Below are 17,311 nucleotides of genomic sequence, written 5' to 3' on the forward strand. Positions count from 1 at the left end.
GTATTTCCTAGTTAACCCAGCACCTGGTTATCACAGGGACCAAAGTCCTTCTTTGGGAGACCTCTGGAGGATTGGTACCCTCGCAAACTGCATGTCTTCCCCCTTCCCGGGACTCCCCTCTTACAGTAGCGTGGTCTAAGGTGGTTGAGGAACCATGTTACAGAGCGTCACTACTAGCCTTCAAAATAGTAAAAGGTTTCTTTTTTTAAAAAAAATTGAAAGATTACAAGCATAATTTTAGAACAGCACACGATCAGCAACCAGAAAATCAACTAAAAGTTGGTTTGAAACGCATCCTTCTGTCCCTGGTTTAAAAACTTGCTCTACCAGATGTTTAAGCAGAGCAGGCAAGTCTAAGCTTAGAAGTTAGAAGAAGGTTCTAATGATACCTCATTGCTTCAGGCTTCCTGCATCCAGCTAGCCACATGGTCAAATATGACTGCTGGCTACTGGCTGGAAAAATAGCAGACTGTCATCTTCCAGTCCATGCTCCAAGAGAGAAGAGGCAGAGAGCTCTTCAGAGCAAGCACTTTTGTTAATCCCCTGACTCCACCCAAATCCAATCCAACCTACTTTACATCACTCTCCACCACTTCTTACCTGGCCCGCCTAGGTTTTGGCTTCTTTTCCTGTTGTCCCAAGGAAGCCTCTTTTCTGGGAGGCATTCTGGGAAACCCCCATGCGTTCTGGAGTTCATTCCTGGAGATAGTTTCTGGGGCTGGTCTAGCCCAATGCCCTCCCCACTCTGTTTCCAGCCTGGAGAAGAGGGATCCCCATTGTCTTTTCAAGTAGCTCCATTAGCATCTCTTAAGACAGAGGTCCCCAACCCCCGGGCCACGGTCCAGTACCGGGCCGTGGCCTGTTAGCAACCGGGCCATGAATTGTATAATTATTTCATTATATATTGCAATGTAATAATAGAAATAAAGTGCACAATTGTATCATCCTGAAACCATCCCTTGCCCCTCGGTCCGTGGAAAAATCGCCTTCCATGACACCGGTCCCTGGTGCCAAAAAAGTTGGGGATTGCTGTCTTAAGAGGTAGCCCAGATGCTACTGTAATGCCAGAAGCTAAATCCCCCTCCCCTTCCTGCCTGTCTCTGAGCTCAAAGACAAACTTTTAAAGCCGGCTGGCCACCTCTCCAGGAGGCAAAGCATTTCTCCACAGTGATTATCAGGAGGCACTACAGGGCCTGCCTATTTTGCCAGGGCTTTTGAGGGTGTCTGAATGGCAGGCCTCTTTTAAGGGGGAGGGGACGGGGGGGGATCCCTGTTTTATTTTTGGTTTTTAAACTGAAAATGTTTTAAACTAATGATTATAATCTGCTTGAACTACAAGGAAATAACTGTTTTACGGATATAAATGTTTTAACAAATAATTATTTATTTGGCTTGGAGAAGAAGACGATGACATTGGATTTGTATCCTGCCCTCCACTCTGAATCTCAGAGCGGCTTACAATCTCCTTTACCTTCCTCCCCCACAACAAACACCCTATGAGGTGGGTGGAGCTGAGAGAGCTCTCCCAGAAGCTGCCCTTTCAAGGACAACTCTGGGATAGCTGTGGCTGACCCAAGGCCATTCCAGCAACTGCAAGTAGAGAAGTGGGGAATCAAACCCAGTTCTCCCAGATAAGAGTCCACGCACTTAACCACTACACCAAACTGGCTACACTAGAAGAGCTTATTGTTAATAATTTTGTGCCAATAAAGGTCCTGAACTAACTAGCTGCAAGTAAGTAAGATTCAGGAGGGTAGCCCTGTTGGTCTGAAGCAGCAGGACAAAGTTTGAGTCCAGGGGCACCTTTAAGACTAACAAAGGTTTACTCAAGGTATAAATTTCCGAGTGTATGCACACTTCGTCAGATACAGCGAAATGGAAGTTACCAGTCATACATATAGGTAGAGGGTGAGCAGTAAATTAGCATACACCATAATGAAGATATTTAACAGATGCAAAGACCAAAGAGGAATAACAAGCTCAGTTTATATAATCACCAGACCTGCGCTTCAAGGCAGGCTTAAAAGGTGTCTAAAAGGGGGCAGGGTTGCTGGATTACCCAATTAGCTTGGCACTTTGCTTCCAGACTCTCTCTGCATGGCTTTAGGATCTGTCTGGCCAAGGATTCGCTTCTCTGTTGGTTTTAACCCCTTCTATGGCCAACAAACATTTGTTCTCTCACTCTCTCCCCTTTTAACTAAGATTCAGGTGGGCAGGCATGTTGTTCTAAAGTAGCAGAATCAAGTTTGAGTCCCGTGGCACTTTCAAGACCAACGAAGTTTGAATCTGTGTATAAGCTTTTGTGGGCATGCACACTTCTTTAGAGTGAGCAGGAAAGCTTATATCCTGAATTAAACTTTGTTAAAGATGCCAACGGATTCAAACTTTGTAATAAGAATGGGAATGAGATCACCATGCTGTGTTAATCTGGGTGGAGCAGTGGAAAAGCACAAGAGCCCAGGAGCACCTTAAAGACTCACAAAATTGGTGACAGGGGAGGAGCTTTTGTGAGTGTCTTCAAGGATCTGAAAAAGTGAGCAGCCACTGGTGAACCTGCCACCCATTTTGTTAGCCTTTGCTGCTGAATTCTTGTGCTTTTCTACAGCAAAGGGACTGAAAGAATCAGGCCTCCAATTCAGCAGGAGGTCAAGGGAGTGCAGCTCCTGAACCTTTCTGAGGGTTCCCCCTCTTCCTCCCCACCTACTTTGTCCAATGAATAGTAGGCGCAGCTGCATAACAATCCCTGGATTAGGAGAATGGGTAGCCAGCCAGCCACCAGGGGCTTTGCCACACCCCCAGCAGCCCTCATTAACCCCTGGAGAATCCCGCGCTACTCTTTCTCCACGTCTTATGTGATTTTGTGCGGTGGGTGACTTCCTGGCCTTTTGACCTACACATGGATCTCTAGCCTGCCCAAGCAGGCCTCGCTCGCCTGGGGCTCTCCTTTCTTGCATTGGGTTGCTTTTGGTGGTGGTGGTGGTGGTGGTGGGGATGGCATATGCTAATGAGCGAGCTCCGCCACCTATTTTTCTACAAAACGACCCCTGGAAAGAATGACAAACAATACAAGAGAACGAAGTTAGTGTCCAGTTGCACCCTTAAGACCAAGAAATGCAGAGACCAGGAAGGGGATCTGTCCCCCGCCTGGAGAGGAACCGGATCCCCTCCTGGCAGACTGGCGCCAGTTCACAAGGCCTGCAGACTGGCGCCAGTTCACAAGGCCGGATCCGGAGCTGGCAGCCCTCCCTCCTGCCTGACCTCCCCCTTCTCCCCGGACCTCCTCTGCTCGCCAGACCCACAGCAGAGACCCCCTCGCGGGGCTGCCCGGCCTGAGAGACCCTCTCCCCTCCGCTGCCCACGGATATTTACCCTTCCAGCCTTTCCTTCCCCAAGCTCGGCTCCAGCCTCGGTCCTTCAGCTCTTCCGGCAAGCAAAGCCGGTCCCCAAAGGCGGAAGCGGGAGGACTTGGGCCGGCTCTCTAGGAAGCGCCGCTCTATCCCTTTAACCCTCTCAAGCCCTGAAAGGGTGAGGAACAAACCCTTCTGCTGAAGTGCGCTTGCACGTGGAAGCTTATCCCCAGAATTAAACTTCGTTGGTCTTGCAGGTGCCACACTAGCCTCAAACTATGCTCTTTGGAGGGCTGTAGCTACATAAACGCTTCCTTTCAGCCCCATCATCAGTCCCGGAGCGTCTGCTCTGGAATCCTGGAGGTTTAATGTCAGGCGATGGCTTGAATGTCTCTGGCACTCAAAAACCAGACGGGGCAGCAGGCAGCGATTTGACCGGGGGGGGGGGGGGGGACTATAAAAGAGGAGGGGTTGCTCAGTTGGGCTGGCGGAGAAGGCTCTCTGTTCATACTCTGCCAGTAGGGTTGCCAGGTCCAGTTCAAGAAATGTCTGGGGACTTTGGGGTTGGAGTCAGGAGCAAGGTTGTGACGAGCATAATTGAACTCCAAAGGGAGTTCTGGCCACCAGAATTAAAGGGACCGCACATCTTTTAAATGCTTTCCCTCTACTGGAAATAATGAAGGATAGGGGCACCTTATTTTGGGGCTCATAGAATTGGACCCCTGGTCCAACCTCTTTGAAACTTGGAGGGTGTTTTGAGGAGAGGCACCAGATGCTATACTGCAAATTTGGTGCCTCTACCTCAAAAAACAGTCCCAGAGCCCCAAATACCCGCATATCAGTTCTCCATTATACCCTATGGGAATCGTTTTCCATGGGGAGTAATGGAGTGTCCAGCAGACATTCCCCACCCCCGCTTTCTGATGACCCTGAAGCGGGGGGAGAGGGTCTCCAAACTGGGGGATCCCCTGCCCCCGCCTGGGGATTGGCAGCCCTATCTGCCACCGAAAAGAAGGCTGGAAACCGAAGAGTAAAAAGCTAGTCTTGAAAATTCAGGTAGTAACCAATGTCCCCTCTCAGCTGAGGTAGCGTGAGCTAGCTCACAGTTTTTTAGCCTCCGGCTCACACATTGTTGTCTCAGCTCAGGAAAAATGTCCCCAGAGCAAGCTAATTTTTTCACAGTAGCTCACAGATTTAATGCCAGTAGCTCACAAAATAGAATTTTTGGTCACAAGACTCCACCTAGCTTAGAGGGTAGAAACCCTAGCTTAGAGGGTAGTAACTATTGGGATATTTGGTTAATACAGCAGAGTTCTGCCCAGTCATAGAAGTGTGATAGTGAGGGCAGTAACAAAATCTCCCAAGAAATATATTGCAAAAAAGAGAGAGAGAGGTAAACTTACATTTTCTCAGGTAGATCCAGTTCACATTCAGGTTGCAGAGAGAAAGAAGTCTAACTAAAGCGTTATTTCCCTATCACAAATGGCCAGCTTGTCCAGCATCATGTGTGTTGGATTATGTGGGCACTGGATATACAGTAGAGAGACCTGCAGAGACATGGGTCTCCATGGAAGGCCATGTGCAATGAGAGCGAGAGGACAAAGCCAACAAGAGGCATCCCATTCAAGGAGATAACATCCATACATCCTTGGAGTCATGTATGCCCCCCAAGGTTCAGGCATGTTGAAGCACTCTCTCCAACATTCACTCCATGTTGGTCTTAAAAGTGCCACTGGACTCAAACTTTATTCTACTGCTTCAGACCAACACATCTATTATTATTATTACGTTAAACTATGCATCTGGGTCTAAAAAAAAAGGGTAAAGGTAGTCCCCTGTGCAAGCCCCAGTTGTTTTCGACTATGGGATGATGTTGCTTTCACGTTTTCACAGCTGACTTTTTATGAGGTGGTTTGCCACTGCCTTTCCCAGTCATCTACACTTTCCCCCCGGCAAGCTGGGTAACTCACTTGACCGACCTCGGAAGGATAGAAGGCTGAGTCAACCTGGAGCCGGCTACCTGAACCAACTTCCGCTGGGATCGAACTCAGGTCGTGAGAAGAGGGCTCCGACTGCAGTACTGCAGCTTTACCACTCTGTGCCACAGGTCTACCAATGCCTTAAAAACCCTCCACAAGAACTGTGTCAACTTTAACTAAACAAAGTTTGAGCCCAGTGTACCTTTAAGACCAACACAGCTTTATTCTGGGTAGAAGCTTTTGTGTGCAGGGCCGGCGTGTGGGAGTCAGCCAAGCAGGTGGTGGCCTGGGGCGCCACCTGGACTAGGGGCACCAAGAGGTGCCCCCTCTCCTCACATGCTGCCTCGGGCAGCCTCGGTGACGTCGGGGGGCGTGGCAGCGAGCACATTCTGAGCACACCCACTGCTATGCAGGCATGTGCGCGGCTTGCTCCCACTTCAGAGAGAGCCGGGAAGAGGTCTTTCCAGCTCCCTTTGAAGTGGGGGAGGGCCGGGCACAGGGCTTCGCGCTCGAAGACGTCACTTCTGGTGCACCCAAATACGGCGTGCAAATAGACACCCGGGGGCGGGGTGGGGGGGCTGGGGCGCTAGAAACCCTAGCTCCGGGCCTGTTTGTGTGCACATATGCTTCTTCAGGTACACTGAAACAAAATTATCAAACATTACATGTAGGTAGAGAGTGGGGAGGGTGGTGCCAGGAAGGGCTAATCAGAGCCAAGAATGATGTGGTATAGGGAGGGATCAAGACTCAGCCCTGCAGACAACTGCTTGGAAGAAGAAGATGATATTGGATTTATATCCCGCCCTCCACTCCAAAGAGTCTCAGAGTGGCTCACAATCTCCTTTACCTTCCTCCCCCACAACAGACACCCTGTGAGGTGGGTGGGGCTGAGAGGACTCTCACAGCAGTTGCCCTTTCAAGGACAACTCTTATGAGAGCTCTGACCCAAGGCCATTCCAGCAGGTGCAAGTGGAGGAGTGGGGAATCAAACCCGGTTCTCCCAGATAAGAGACTGCACACTTAACCACTACACCAAACTGGCTCTCTTTCACCACTTTCTTCCATGGGCCACCTTCTGAGGAAGAAGGGCAGTATGTAAACTGGCTTCCCGCACCCTTCCTTATACTCTTTTCCAATCAATGCCTGAGGAAACCTGCCAGGATACTCATCGACTGCAGAGTGAACTTTATTGTTAGGATGGGCAGTGATTCCATAACCCCTGATCAAGAGGACATCAATGCCCATCCTGTGGGTAGTGAGGACATTCTATAGTTCCCACAGCTTTCTTGCCAGTTTCAATGCGCTTGTTGAGGAATAGCTAAGAATAGGATGGAAGGCATTCCCTCATTCTTCTGGGTAATTAGCAAAATATACAATACAGCTAAAGCTTAGCTACTGCGAGAACATGGCTACTGATTCTATCCTGTGTGAATTAAGAACATAAGGGAAGCCATGTTGGATCGGGCCAATGGCCCATCCACTCCAACACTCTGTGTCACACAGTGGCCAAAAAACCCAGGTGCCATCAGGAGGTCCACCAGCGGGGCCAGAACTCCAGAAGCCCTCCCACTGTTGCCCCCCAAGCACCGAGAATATAGAGCATCAACGTAGTGCTCAGCCTGCCATCCTTCAGCTCTCCCCTGGCTTCTTGGTGGGAAGCTGGACGGGAGCCCCGGCAGGAGAGGCACTGTTGATTTATTGAGTGCCACAAGGCTGGTAGGATAGTTACAGGAAGCAGCCCACCAACCCACTCTGCTTCTCTGGCAATAGTATAGTTGTACACAGGGCCGGCTCACCCACTAGGCGAACTAGGCGGTTGCCTAGGGCACCGGGAAGGTGGGGGCGCCAAATTGGGCTACCCCCCCGGTGCCCAAGACAACCGCCTAGTTTGCCTCTCTTCTCCCCCCCCTCCTGTCGCCACCGCTGCTGCCAGCCCCCACCTGCCCCCTTCCTTCCCTTTCATGCGCTCCGTCTGCTCCCCATCCCCCCAAAGCCCACCGCCGCTGCCAGCCCCCTCACTTCCCTTCTGGTGAGTTCCACCACTATGAAGCTCACCGCAGCTGCTGCTGCCAGCCCCTCGCTTCTGCCACGCTCCATCTACACACACACACACACACACACACACCCGAAGCACAGATGCCAGCTGCTTCAAAGCAGGTAGGGCCCAGCCTCATTGTGCTTCAGGAGGGAGGGCAACAGAGGGAGGGTGGGAGTTGGCGTGGGGGGGTGTTGGACAGGGAGCCTGCCTGGGGTGCCATGGGCCCTCAGGCCAGCACTGTTTGTACATAGTCTCTTTGGCCAAACTCAAAGTCCCAGAGTAAAATCCTCTATAGCAGGGTCTAAGACCACTGGAAGCTTCTGCCAAGCCTTGACAAAGAGACCAGTCCGGAAGGTCTTTTCTTAAGGTTTACTGGAGTGCTAGCTCCTTTAGTCACACTACCCTGGTGGTTTCACTAGTCGCCAAAATAAAATAAAAATGCCGTCAGTAGGTAGGTTGCTTACTTCAGCCCTTAGGCAAATAGCATTCCAGTCCAGAAAATACAAACACAAAATCCAAGTTTCCCAGTCAAAAATAATAGTTCCAAGGTACGCCTCGACGTTACCTTCTGCGTAAGTCTCAGTTCAGCACACTGGGGAAGAAAATTTCCCATCTTTTAGCCTCTAGGGAGAACCATAAAGCATAATTAATTACACCTCATCCACCCTAGCCAATCAACACATCAACTAGGCCAGATGGAAACAATCTAGTTTGACAGGGATTGTAAGGGGACTCCAAGCAACAAGCAAAGCAAGCAAATGATCCTTAACAGCTTACAGGTGGCTTGCCAGCCTCAGGGATTCCAGCTGAAAGTTAGGCCACTGCAAACACTTACCCCAGAGTTTAAAGTTGCCAACTACACTTTAAATTAAGTGACCCAATCACTACAATCACTGTCTCAGACAGAGAGTTCCATCTATTAAAAAAAAGGTACAGGTAGTCCCCTGTGCAAGCACCAGTTGTTTCCGACTCTGGGGTGACGTTGCATCATGACGTTTTCATGGCAGAATTTTTTGGGGATGGTTTGCCATTGCCTTCTCCAGTCATTTACACTTTCCCCCCAGCAAACTGGGTACTCATTTTACCGACCTTGGAAGGATGGAAGGCTGAGTCAACCTTGAGCCGGCTATCGGAACCCAGCTTCCACCGGGATCGAACGCAGGCCGTGAGCAGAGCTTTGGACTGCAGTACTGCAGCTTTACCACTGGCTAATAGCCACTGGTGGACCTCTGATCCATATGTTTATCCAGTCCCCTCTTGAAGCTGTCTGTACATGTAGCTGCCACCACTTCCACTTTCACTTGTTAATTACTCACTAGGTGAAGAAGTACTTCCTTTTATCTGTTCTAAGCCTGCTGGCTCCTTAGTTTCATTGAGTGCCCATGAATTTGTGTACTGTGAGAAAGGAGGGGAGGGAATCCTTCTTTCTCTACCTTCTCTATCCCATGCAGAATTTTGTCAACCTCTTATCATGTCAAATTTGGCACCAGGCTGTTGGTTTCACCACAGTCTGGGTAGTAGTGTTTTTTCTCTTCTGTGTGAACATCCTGATGTCTTTTAAGATCAGATTCATTTTGCACAGATGCCACATGGTCTGACCACTTGTGTGTCATCACACCAGTGTGAACCCTTCGGTGTCTAATGAGGGTGGAGCTCTGACTGAAGCTTTCCCCACAGTCTGGGCATTTATAGGGCTTCTCTCCCGTGTGGATTCTCTGATGTCTGATACGGCTGGATTTATCACGGAAGCTCACGCCGCAGTCTGCACACTGGTACGGCTTCTCTCCCGTGTGAATCCTCTGGTGCCTGATATGACTCGACTTATCCCGAAAGCTTTCACCGCAGTCCAAGCACTGATAGGGTTTCTCTCCCGTGTGGATTCGCTGGTGTGAGATCAGGATTGTACGCTGGTTGAAGCTTTCGCCGCAGTCAAAGCACTGATACGGTTTCTCCCCCGTGTGAATCCTCTGATGCCGGATAAGGGTCGAGTTCACGCTGAAACTTTTCCCACACGTGAAACATTTATATGGTTTTTCACCCGTGTGGATTCTCTGGTGGACAATAAGGCTAGCTCTCCGAGTGAATTTTTCCCCACAGTGTGGGCATTTATGTGGGTTCTCTCCTGTGTGAGTCACCTGATGTCTATTCAGGCTTGATCTGCAAGTGAAACATTTTCCACAGGCACTGCACGAATGCCTTCTTTTTCCTTCGTGTAATCTCTGTTTGACTTTAAAGTCAGGGGGGAACACACTGGATTTCTCTTTCCACTTCTCTGCCTTGTTCTTCTGCTGCCTCTTCAGTTCATCGTGTTTTCCGCCACAGTCTTCTGTATCGTGACACTCGATCCTTTCCAGCAATGCTCCGTGCGGGACCCCATCAATTGCTCTCTCCCAGCCAATGCCTAATGGGATAAAGAGAAATTCTGACTGGAGCACAAAATAAGACTCAGAGAACCATGAAACAAAGAACAAACAAAATGAACTGTTGTGGAGGATGGCAAAGAGAGAACACAGATTCAGATGGGTAGCCATGTTGGTCTTAATCAATAGAACAAAGTTTAAGCCGAGTGGCACTTTTGAGACCAACACGTTTAATTTTGAGTATAAGCAGGGCCTTTTTTGTAGCAGGAACTCCTTTGCATACGAGGCCACACACCTTTGATGTAGCCAATTCTCCAAGAGCTTACAGTGCTCTTCTTACTGGGCCTACCGTAAGCTCCAGGAGGATTGGCTACATTGGGGTGTGTGGCCTCTTATGCAAAGGAGTTCCTGCTACAAAAGAAAGCCCTGGGTATAAGCTTTTGTGTGCACACACAGTTCTTCAGAAAAGCCATTTTGTATAATGTCATGGCTTGGTGGAAGAGTAACTGCTTGGCATGAATAAAAAGGTCTCAGATTCAGTCCTTGGCAGCTCTAGCTAAAACTTTAACAGATTTGACTGATTCATGGAGGGTAGGTCTGTCAGTGGCTACTAGCCATGGTGACTAAAGGGAACCTCCATGTTCAGAGGCAGTCAGCCTCTGACTACTAATGCCAAGAGGCAACATCAGGGGAAGGCCTCGACCTGTTATTGGCCCTCCAGAGGAACTGGATGACCATTACGTGAGATGGGATGCTGGACTAGATGGAGCATCGATTTGATCCAGCAAGGCTCTTCTTGTGGTGCTTGGAGGGCGACTGTGGGAGGACTTCTGGAGTACTGGTCCCATTAGTGGACCTCCTGATGGCCCCTGGGTTTTGGCCCCTGTGTGACACAGAGTGTTGCACTGGAGAGGCCATCGGCCTGATCCTGGAAGGTTTACTCTCAAGTAGTCATTCCAGTCTTAGAGGAGGGCAGGGAGCTGTTCCTGTTGGCAGCAGAGGAGAGGACTCTCAGTAATGGGTTTAAATTAAAGTTGGGAAGGTACCAGCTGGATATTAGGAACTTTTTCACAGTAAGAGTTGTTCAACAGTGAAATCGGCCAGCTAGGGAGGTGGTGAGCTCCCCTCAGTGGCAGTCCTCAAGCAGCAGCTGGACAAACACTTGTCAGGGATGCTCTAGGCTGATTCTGCATTGAGCAGAGGGTGAGACTAAATGGCCTGTGTGTGCCCTTCCAACTCTATGATTCTGTGTCCCAGATATCTGGCAAAAAGAGGCAACTTTACCCAGTAAAGCAACATCCCCGTCGTTTTCCTGCTTGATCTCTTGGTCGGGGGGTGTCTCTGCAGCATCAGATGACGCCTGGTCTACTTCAAAAACACTCACCATGACCTTCTCAAATGTTCCCAGCACCTGGAAGAGCGAACAGAAGATGATCACCAACTAAAACCAACAGTGGCGTGCTATTTTCTCTTATTTTTAACCCCATTTTCCTCTTTACCCTTTCCTCGGCAATGAGGGCAGAACTCGTAGTCCACCCTTCCTCGTTTTATCTTCACAACAGCTCTGTGAAATAGGGTGGCCTGAGAAGGTATCTTTATTCAGGAAAGAATATGACCTGACACGTTTCTCAGCTCCTGTCGAATTTTTTTTGAAAGTAGGTGGAGCCAGGTGGGTCTTTTGCCCAGCAAGATTTCTGATTGGCTGTGTAATTTTTTTTCCCCAAGACTGCTTCAGCAGCAGCTGATGCCATGACACACTAAGTGACTGAAAGGAAGCTGTGTGTATGAAAGACAATGCTTTTAAACAGTTACATTAATTTAAAAAGGGAGAGCCAGTTTGGTGTAGTGGTTAAGTGCGTGGACTCTTATCTGGGAGAACTGGGTTTGATTCCCCACTCCTCCACTTGCAGCTGCTGGAATGGCCTTGAGTTAGCCATAGCTCTCATAGGAGTTGTCATCGAAATGGCAGCTTCTGGGAGAGCTCTCTCAGCCCCTCCCACCTCACAGGGTTCTGTTGTGGGGGAAGGAGATAAAGGAGATTGTTGTAAGCCACTGAGTCTCTGATTCAGAGAGAAGGGCGGGGTATAAATCTGCAGTTGTCTTCTTCAGAGCTCAGTGGATAAAACAGCTCCTTTGCATTCAAGTTCAATTCCCATCAGCTTCAGGGAGCAAGATTGCAACAAGAAGGACACCTATGGAAAGATCCCTTCCTAAGACCCCCCCCCCCCCCAGGATCCATCTCAGAGGGAGTGGATGCATCTCTTGATGGACATCAAAGAAGAGGAGGGTGAAGAGGTCAGCCCCCTGGGTAAGGAGGGAAGGAGGCCTTCTGGGGCCTGCGAACAGGGTCTCAGAATCTCCTTCTGAGCCAGTTTGTGTAGTGGTTAAGTGCGTGGACTCTTCTCTGGGGGAACCAGGTTTGATTCCCCACTCCTCCACTTGCAGCTGCTGGAATGGCCTTTGGTCAGCCATAGCTCTCGCAGTTGTCCTTGAAAGGGCAGCTGCTGTAAGAGCTCTCTCAGCTCCACTTACCTCACAGGGTGTCTGTTGTGGGGGGGAAGGTAAAGGAGACTGTGACCGCTCTGAGACTCTGAGATTCAGAGTATAGGGTGGGATATAAATCCAGTATCATCCAGTATCACAGGAAGTGGCATGACCTCTGCTAACCCAAAGGAAGTTATCACACTATGCACAATCACCTTGTGGAACTCACTGCCACAGGATACACTGCCAGCCACTAGCATGGATAACTTTTAAAAAGGACTGGACACAGTCATAGAGGTAGGATATGGCTACTTTTGGCTGTTAGCCATGCTAGCTGAATGGAAGCCTTCTGGTCAAGGGCTGTTCTGGGGGGCTGAAACATGGATAGGCTTTGGCCTCTGCGACCCATTTCTGGGGATTTGGGGGCTGGCCTATGTTGGAAACAGGGTTTTGGAGAAGATGGACCTTTGGTCTGTTTCAACACGGCTTCTCTTACTTGAACAGAAATTTTGTGTATTTATTTACTAACTTCATTTAAAACATTTATTAGCCACCTTTCTTCCTTAACAGAGCTCAAGGCAGCTTACACTATGAATCAAATACATAAGTGATAAAACAACCAAAATTTAAAATCACCATTCAGGAACGTTTTAATCAAGTGGAGTCCTAAATAAAATGGTGTTCAGCTACCTCCTAAAGATTGAAAGGGGACAGGCCAGGTGTACCTCCTTGGGGAGGTTGTTCCATAACTGTGGGGCTGCCACTGAAAAGGCCCTCCCTTGTACAAACTATTTTGACTGATGGGACGGTCAGGAGGGCCTCTCCCTGTGATCTTAATTATTCTTTGTGTGATCTTAATTTCAGGCAGGAACATGTGAGGACAACTGATTTGGGGCTTGGAGCACCTTCCCGATGAGGAAAGGCTGAAGAAGTCGGGATTTTTCAGTTTAGAAAAGGGATGACTAAGGGGGGACATGATAAAGGTCTATAAAATTATTCATGAGCTAGAGACAGTTGACACATAGACCTTTTTCTCCCTCTCCTAAAAGACTAGAACTCGAGGGCATGCAATGAAGTTGATGGGCAGTAGGTTCAGGACAGACAAAAGGAAATACTACTTTACACAGAGAGTGATTAAAATGAAGAATTCATTGCCAGAGGATGTAGTGATGGCCACTGGAATAAACAATTTGAAAAGGGGATTGGAGAGATTCTATCAATGCCTATTAGCCATGGTGACTGAGGGGAAGAAGAAGAAGATATTGGATTTATATCCCACTCTCCACTCCGAATCTCAGAGCAGCTCGCAATCTCCTTTGTCTTCCTCCCCCCCACAACAGACACCCTGTAGAAGAAGAAGACTGCAGATTTATACCCTGCCCTTCTCTCTGAATCAGAGATGCAGAGTGGCTTACAATCTCCTATATCTTCTCCCCCCACAACAGAACACCCTATGAGGTGAGTAGGGCTGAGAGGGCTCTCACAGCAGTTTCCCTTTCAAGGACAACTCTTGCGAGAGCTATGGCTGACCCAAGGCCATTCCAGCAGCTGCAAGTGGAGGAGTGGAGAATCAACCCCGGTTCTCCCAGATAAGAGTCCGCACACTTAACCACTACACCAAACTGGATCTCATTCAGAGGCACTCAATCTCTGAATCCCAAAGCCAGGAGGCAACCTCAGGGGAAGGCCTCAGTCTCTATGTCCTATTGTTTGTCATCCGGGGGAACTGGTTGGCCATTTTGTGAAACAGGATACTGGACTAGATGGACCACTGGTCTGATCCAGCAGGGCTCTTCTTATGTTCTTATGAGGCAAGATGGACATTCAGATACCCTGGTTTCAATCCATGTATATGCGATTACCTCGCCAGGTCCCTTTGTGCTCTATAATAATCCTTGGGACACCTGCCACAATAATGGGAATTCTCTAAAACATATTTTAAAAATAAGTGCTCCCACCTGCTGCTCTGGCCTCCCAGCCTCCTGTTGCCTCAGCAGGAAATCCTCAGCCAGGGCCACCGCCTCAGCGCAAGTCTCTGGCCTGCCTTCCCGGACCCAGTTCTGGCACTCTGATGGCAAGATGGCTAGAAACTGCTCCAAGATCACCAGCTCCAGGATCTGCTCCTTGGTGTGTTTCTCTGGCTTCAGCCACCGGTGGCAAAGATACCACAGCCGGCTATAGATCTCTCGGGGCCCCTTGGCTTCCTGGTAACGCAACTGCCGGAAGCGCTGGCGTTGGGTCTCAGGACTAAGAACCCCCTTTCTAGGGGTCTTGTCCTTTGTTTCCCCATAAGCGTGAGGTTCTGGGGAGGCAGAGGGCTGGAGGGCTCCATTTTGATGGCTCAGGAGAAGTGCTGTCACCCCCTGCCCTTCTGAATGCTCAGAGACATCAGTCACCTCTTCAGCTTTGGCTTCACATTCTTGAGCATCCTCTGAGGACTTCGCTTGTGGTGATTGGACTGCCTTGAGGAATTCCTGCCACCGGGCTTCCCACAGTTCTTCACCCGGTTCCTGCTTAATGTGGTCGGTCGTCATCCAGCTCTGAAATTCTCCCAGGGTTGTCCCAACCCTGGACAATGTAGCCTCAATGAAAGAACTCCAACCAGGAACAACATGGAGACTCTTTCCAGAACCTTCTGTTCCCTCATCATCTGGTATAAGGCCTGTCAGCTCTGGTGCCTCTGTTTTAATTATGGGAGTTGCTCTGATATCAACTACAGCCTCAAGCTGGGGAGCCTCAATTGCTGTCGCTCCGTGATCAGCTGCCATCCCCTCTGGCAGTGGTGGGCAATAACTCAGCCCCACACTTTCTGTTAACCAGGCAGGCTTCAGAGTGACCAAGTTTCTGGGTGAGCCAGATATTATAATGGAGTGGAGGGAGTTTTCCTCAATTCAGAAAGTGCTTTTGCCTGAAGGGAAAGAGAGAGAGAGAAGCAAGGATTTACGGATTGGCAATGGCAACACCTACTTTGGCTGCCAGTTTGAGTTCTATTCAAGATGCTTTAAAGCCCTTCATAGCCCTTCATAACCTTTAAAGCCCTTCATAACCTGAGAGTCTCCTTCCCTAGGTTTCTGTGCAGTAATTACAGTCTTCAGGCAGCCATATTTGTTGGCTGTCCCACAACTCAGGGCGGCCCACCTGATATCGCTGGAGGCTTTTCCTATCATGGCTCCGGTTTTGTGGAACAGGCTCCCTGAAAAGGTGAGGAGTGTCCCCTCCTTGGGAGATCAGTGAGAGGCACTACAAGGCCTACCTATTCCTCAGGGCTTTTGAGGGGGTCTGAATGTCAGGCCTCTTTTAAGGAGTGGGGTGAGGTGAGAGATGGGGGGGGCATCCAGTTTTATTTTTGTTTTTTAAACTGAAAATGTTTTAAACTAATTCTTGCAATCTGTGTTATGTCAATAAAGGTTTTTGGAACTGAATTGGTAATCTGCCTTGAAGTAAAAGGAAATAAGTGTTTTAAGGATATAAATGTTTTAATAAATAAATATTTGTCTGGCTCGAGACCTCTGGTCAAAAGACCTTATTGTTAATAATAATGTTATACCAATAAAGGTCCTGAACTAACTGCAAGTAAGTAAAACGGTGCTCTTCCACCAGGCATTTTCGAATCAAAATCTATAACAGGATAGCAGAACAAATCCACTGGCCCACCTCAAACAACACAGTGCGACTGGGGACTTCCTTTCACAGGACATTCAGCAGAAGTAACTGAATAACAAAATTATAATATCAACATAGTTGGCAGTACCCGCCATCTTTAACACACCATTATATTTTAATATGAGATCAATAGCACCTATTACTATTTTATGTGACTGTTTTGTTTTATTATGATGCACTTATGTTTTATCTTGTTTTAATGTTGGCCTTGTGACCTCCAAGTGTAAGCTGCCCTGAGCCTGCTTCGGCGGGGAGTGCGGGATATAAATCAAATAAATATAAATAAATAAATAAGTAAGGGGAGGGATGGTGGCTCAGTGGTAGAGCATCTGCTTGGGAAGCAGAAGGTCCCAGGTTCAATCCCCGGCATCTCCAAAAAAGGGTCCATGCAAATAGGTGTGAAAAACCTCCGCTTGAGACCCTGGAGAGCCGCTGCCAGTCTGAGAAGACAATACTGACTTTGATGGACCAAGGGTCTGATTCAGTATAAGGCAGCTTCATATGTTCATGTTCAAGATTCAGGAGGCTAACCCTGTTGGTCTGAAGCAGCAGAGCAAAGTTTGAGTCCAGGGGCACCTTTAAGACCAACAAAGGTTTATTCAGGTTATAAGTTTCTGAGCGCATGCACACTTCTTCAGATACAGTGAAGTGGAAATGGAAGTTGCCAGTCATACATATAGTAGAGGGTGAGCAGCAAATTAGCATACAGCATAAGGAAGATGTTTAACAGATGCAAAAACCAAAGAGGAATAACAAACTTAGTTCATATGGTCACCATTTATTTGGGTTTCATTCCAGAGGCAGGGGACAGAACGAAGGAAGATGACAGATGGGTGGGTGGGTGGATAGTTTAATGCTGTGTGTATGGCTTTTTTGTAGCAGGAACTCTTTTGCATATTAGGCCACACACCCCTGATGCAGCCAATCCTCCAAGAGCTTACAGGGCTCTTAGTACACGGCCTACTGTAAACTCTTAGTACAGGGCCTACTGTAATACAAAGGAGTTCTTGCTACAAAAAAGCCATATATATACACACACACACTCCCATAGAGTGCATTAAATCAAACAGCTATCAGAATAAATACAAAGCGAGACCAGCGCTTCGAGGCAAGCTTAAAAGATGTCTGAAAGGGGGCAGGGTTGCTGGATTACCCAGTTAACTTGGCACTTTGCTTCCAGACTCTCTCTGAATGGCTTTAGGGTCTGTCAGGTCAAGAGTATGTCTCCTCTGCCTTTCCTCCAAGGAGCTCAGAGTCACAGAGTGCATTTTAGCCTAACCCTTTGAGGCAAGCTATGCTGACGAGGCTGGCCCAAAGCCACCCAGTAAGTTTACATGGCAGAGTGGGGAGGTTTGAACTCAGGTCCTCCACGAACCACCAGTGTTCTCTCTAAGCCGATTTAGGGTGAGCTAGCTCACATATTTTTAGCCTCCAGCTCAC

General features: G+C 48.6%; 2 protein-coding genes across 4 annotated transcripts in view; one reads left to right on the forward strand and one right to left on the reverse strand.

The window, feature by feature from the left end:
• The window catches only part of LOC132571165 (zinc finger protein ZFP2-like), a 475,317-nt gene that overhangs the window by 196,096 nt on the left and 261,910 nt on the right, over positions 1–17,311 (forward strand). The gene's annotated exons all lie outside the window — the stretch shown is intronic.
• On the reverse strand, positions 8,787–15,073 carry LOC132571178 (zinc finger protein 397-like). Its single transcript, XM_060237872.1, has 3 exons — positions 14,167–15,073; positions 11,009–11,135; positions 8,787–9,765 (listed from the first exon to the last, which is right to left on the reverse strand). Exons 1-3 carry the CDS (start codon positions 14,974–14,976, stop codon positions 8,834–8,836), a joined length of 1,869 nt encoding a protein of 622 aa, XP_060093855.1. The 5' UTR covers positions 14,977–15,073; the 3' UTR covers positions 8,787–8,833.

The sequence above is a fragment of the Heteronotia binoei genome, chromosome 5 (genome assembly GCF_032191835.1).
Source record: "Heteronotia binoei isolate CCM8104 ecotype False Entrance Well chromosome 5, APGP_CSIRO_Hbin_v1, whole genome shotgun sequence".
In the NCBI taxonomy this organism is placed as follows: domain Eukaryota; kingdom Metazoa; phylum Chordata; class Lepidosauria; order Squamata; family Gekkonidae; genus Heteronotia; species Heteronotia binoei.

Coding starts and splice junctions, on each gene's coding strand:
- LOC132571178 (XM_060237872.1), bottom strand. CDS start 14,976: ATGGCAGCTGATCACGGAGCGACAGCAATTGAGGCTCCCCAGCTTGAG. Junction 11,136..14,166: donor CTGGGAGGCCAGAGCAGCAG/GTGGGAGCACTT, acceptor TCGCTCTTCCAG/GTGCTGGGAACATTTGAGAA. Junction 9,766..11,008: donor CGGGGATGTTGCTTTACTGG/GTAAAGTTGCCT, acceptor TTATCCCATTAG/GCATTGGCTGGGAGAGAGCA.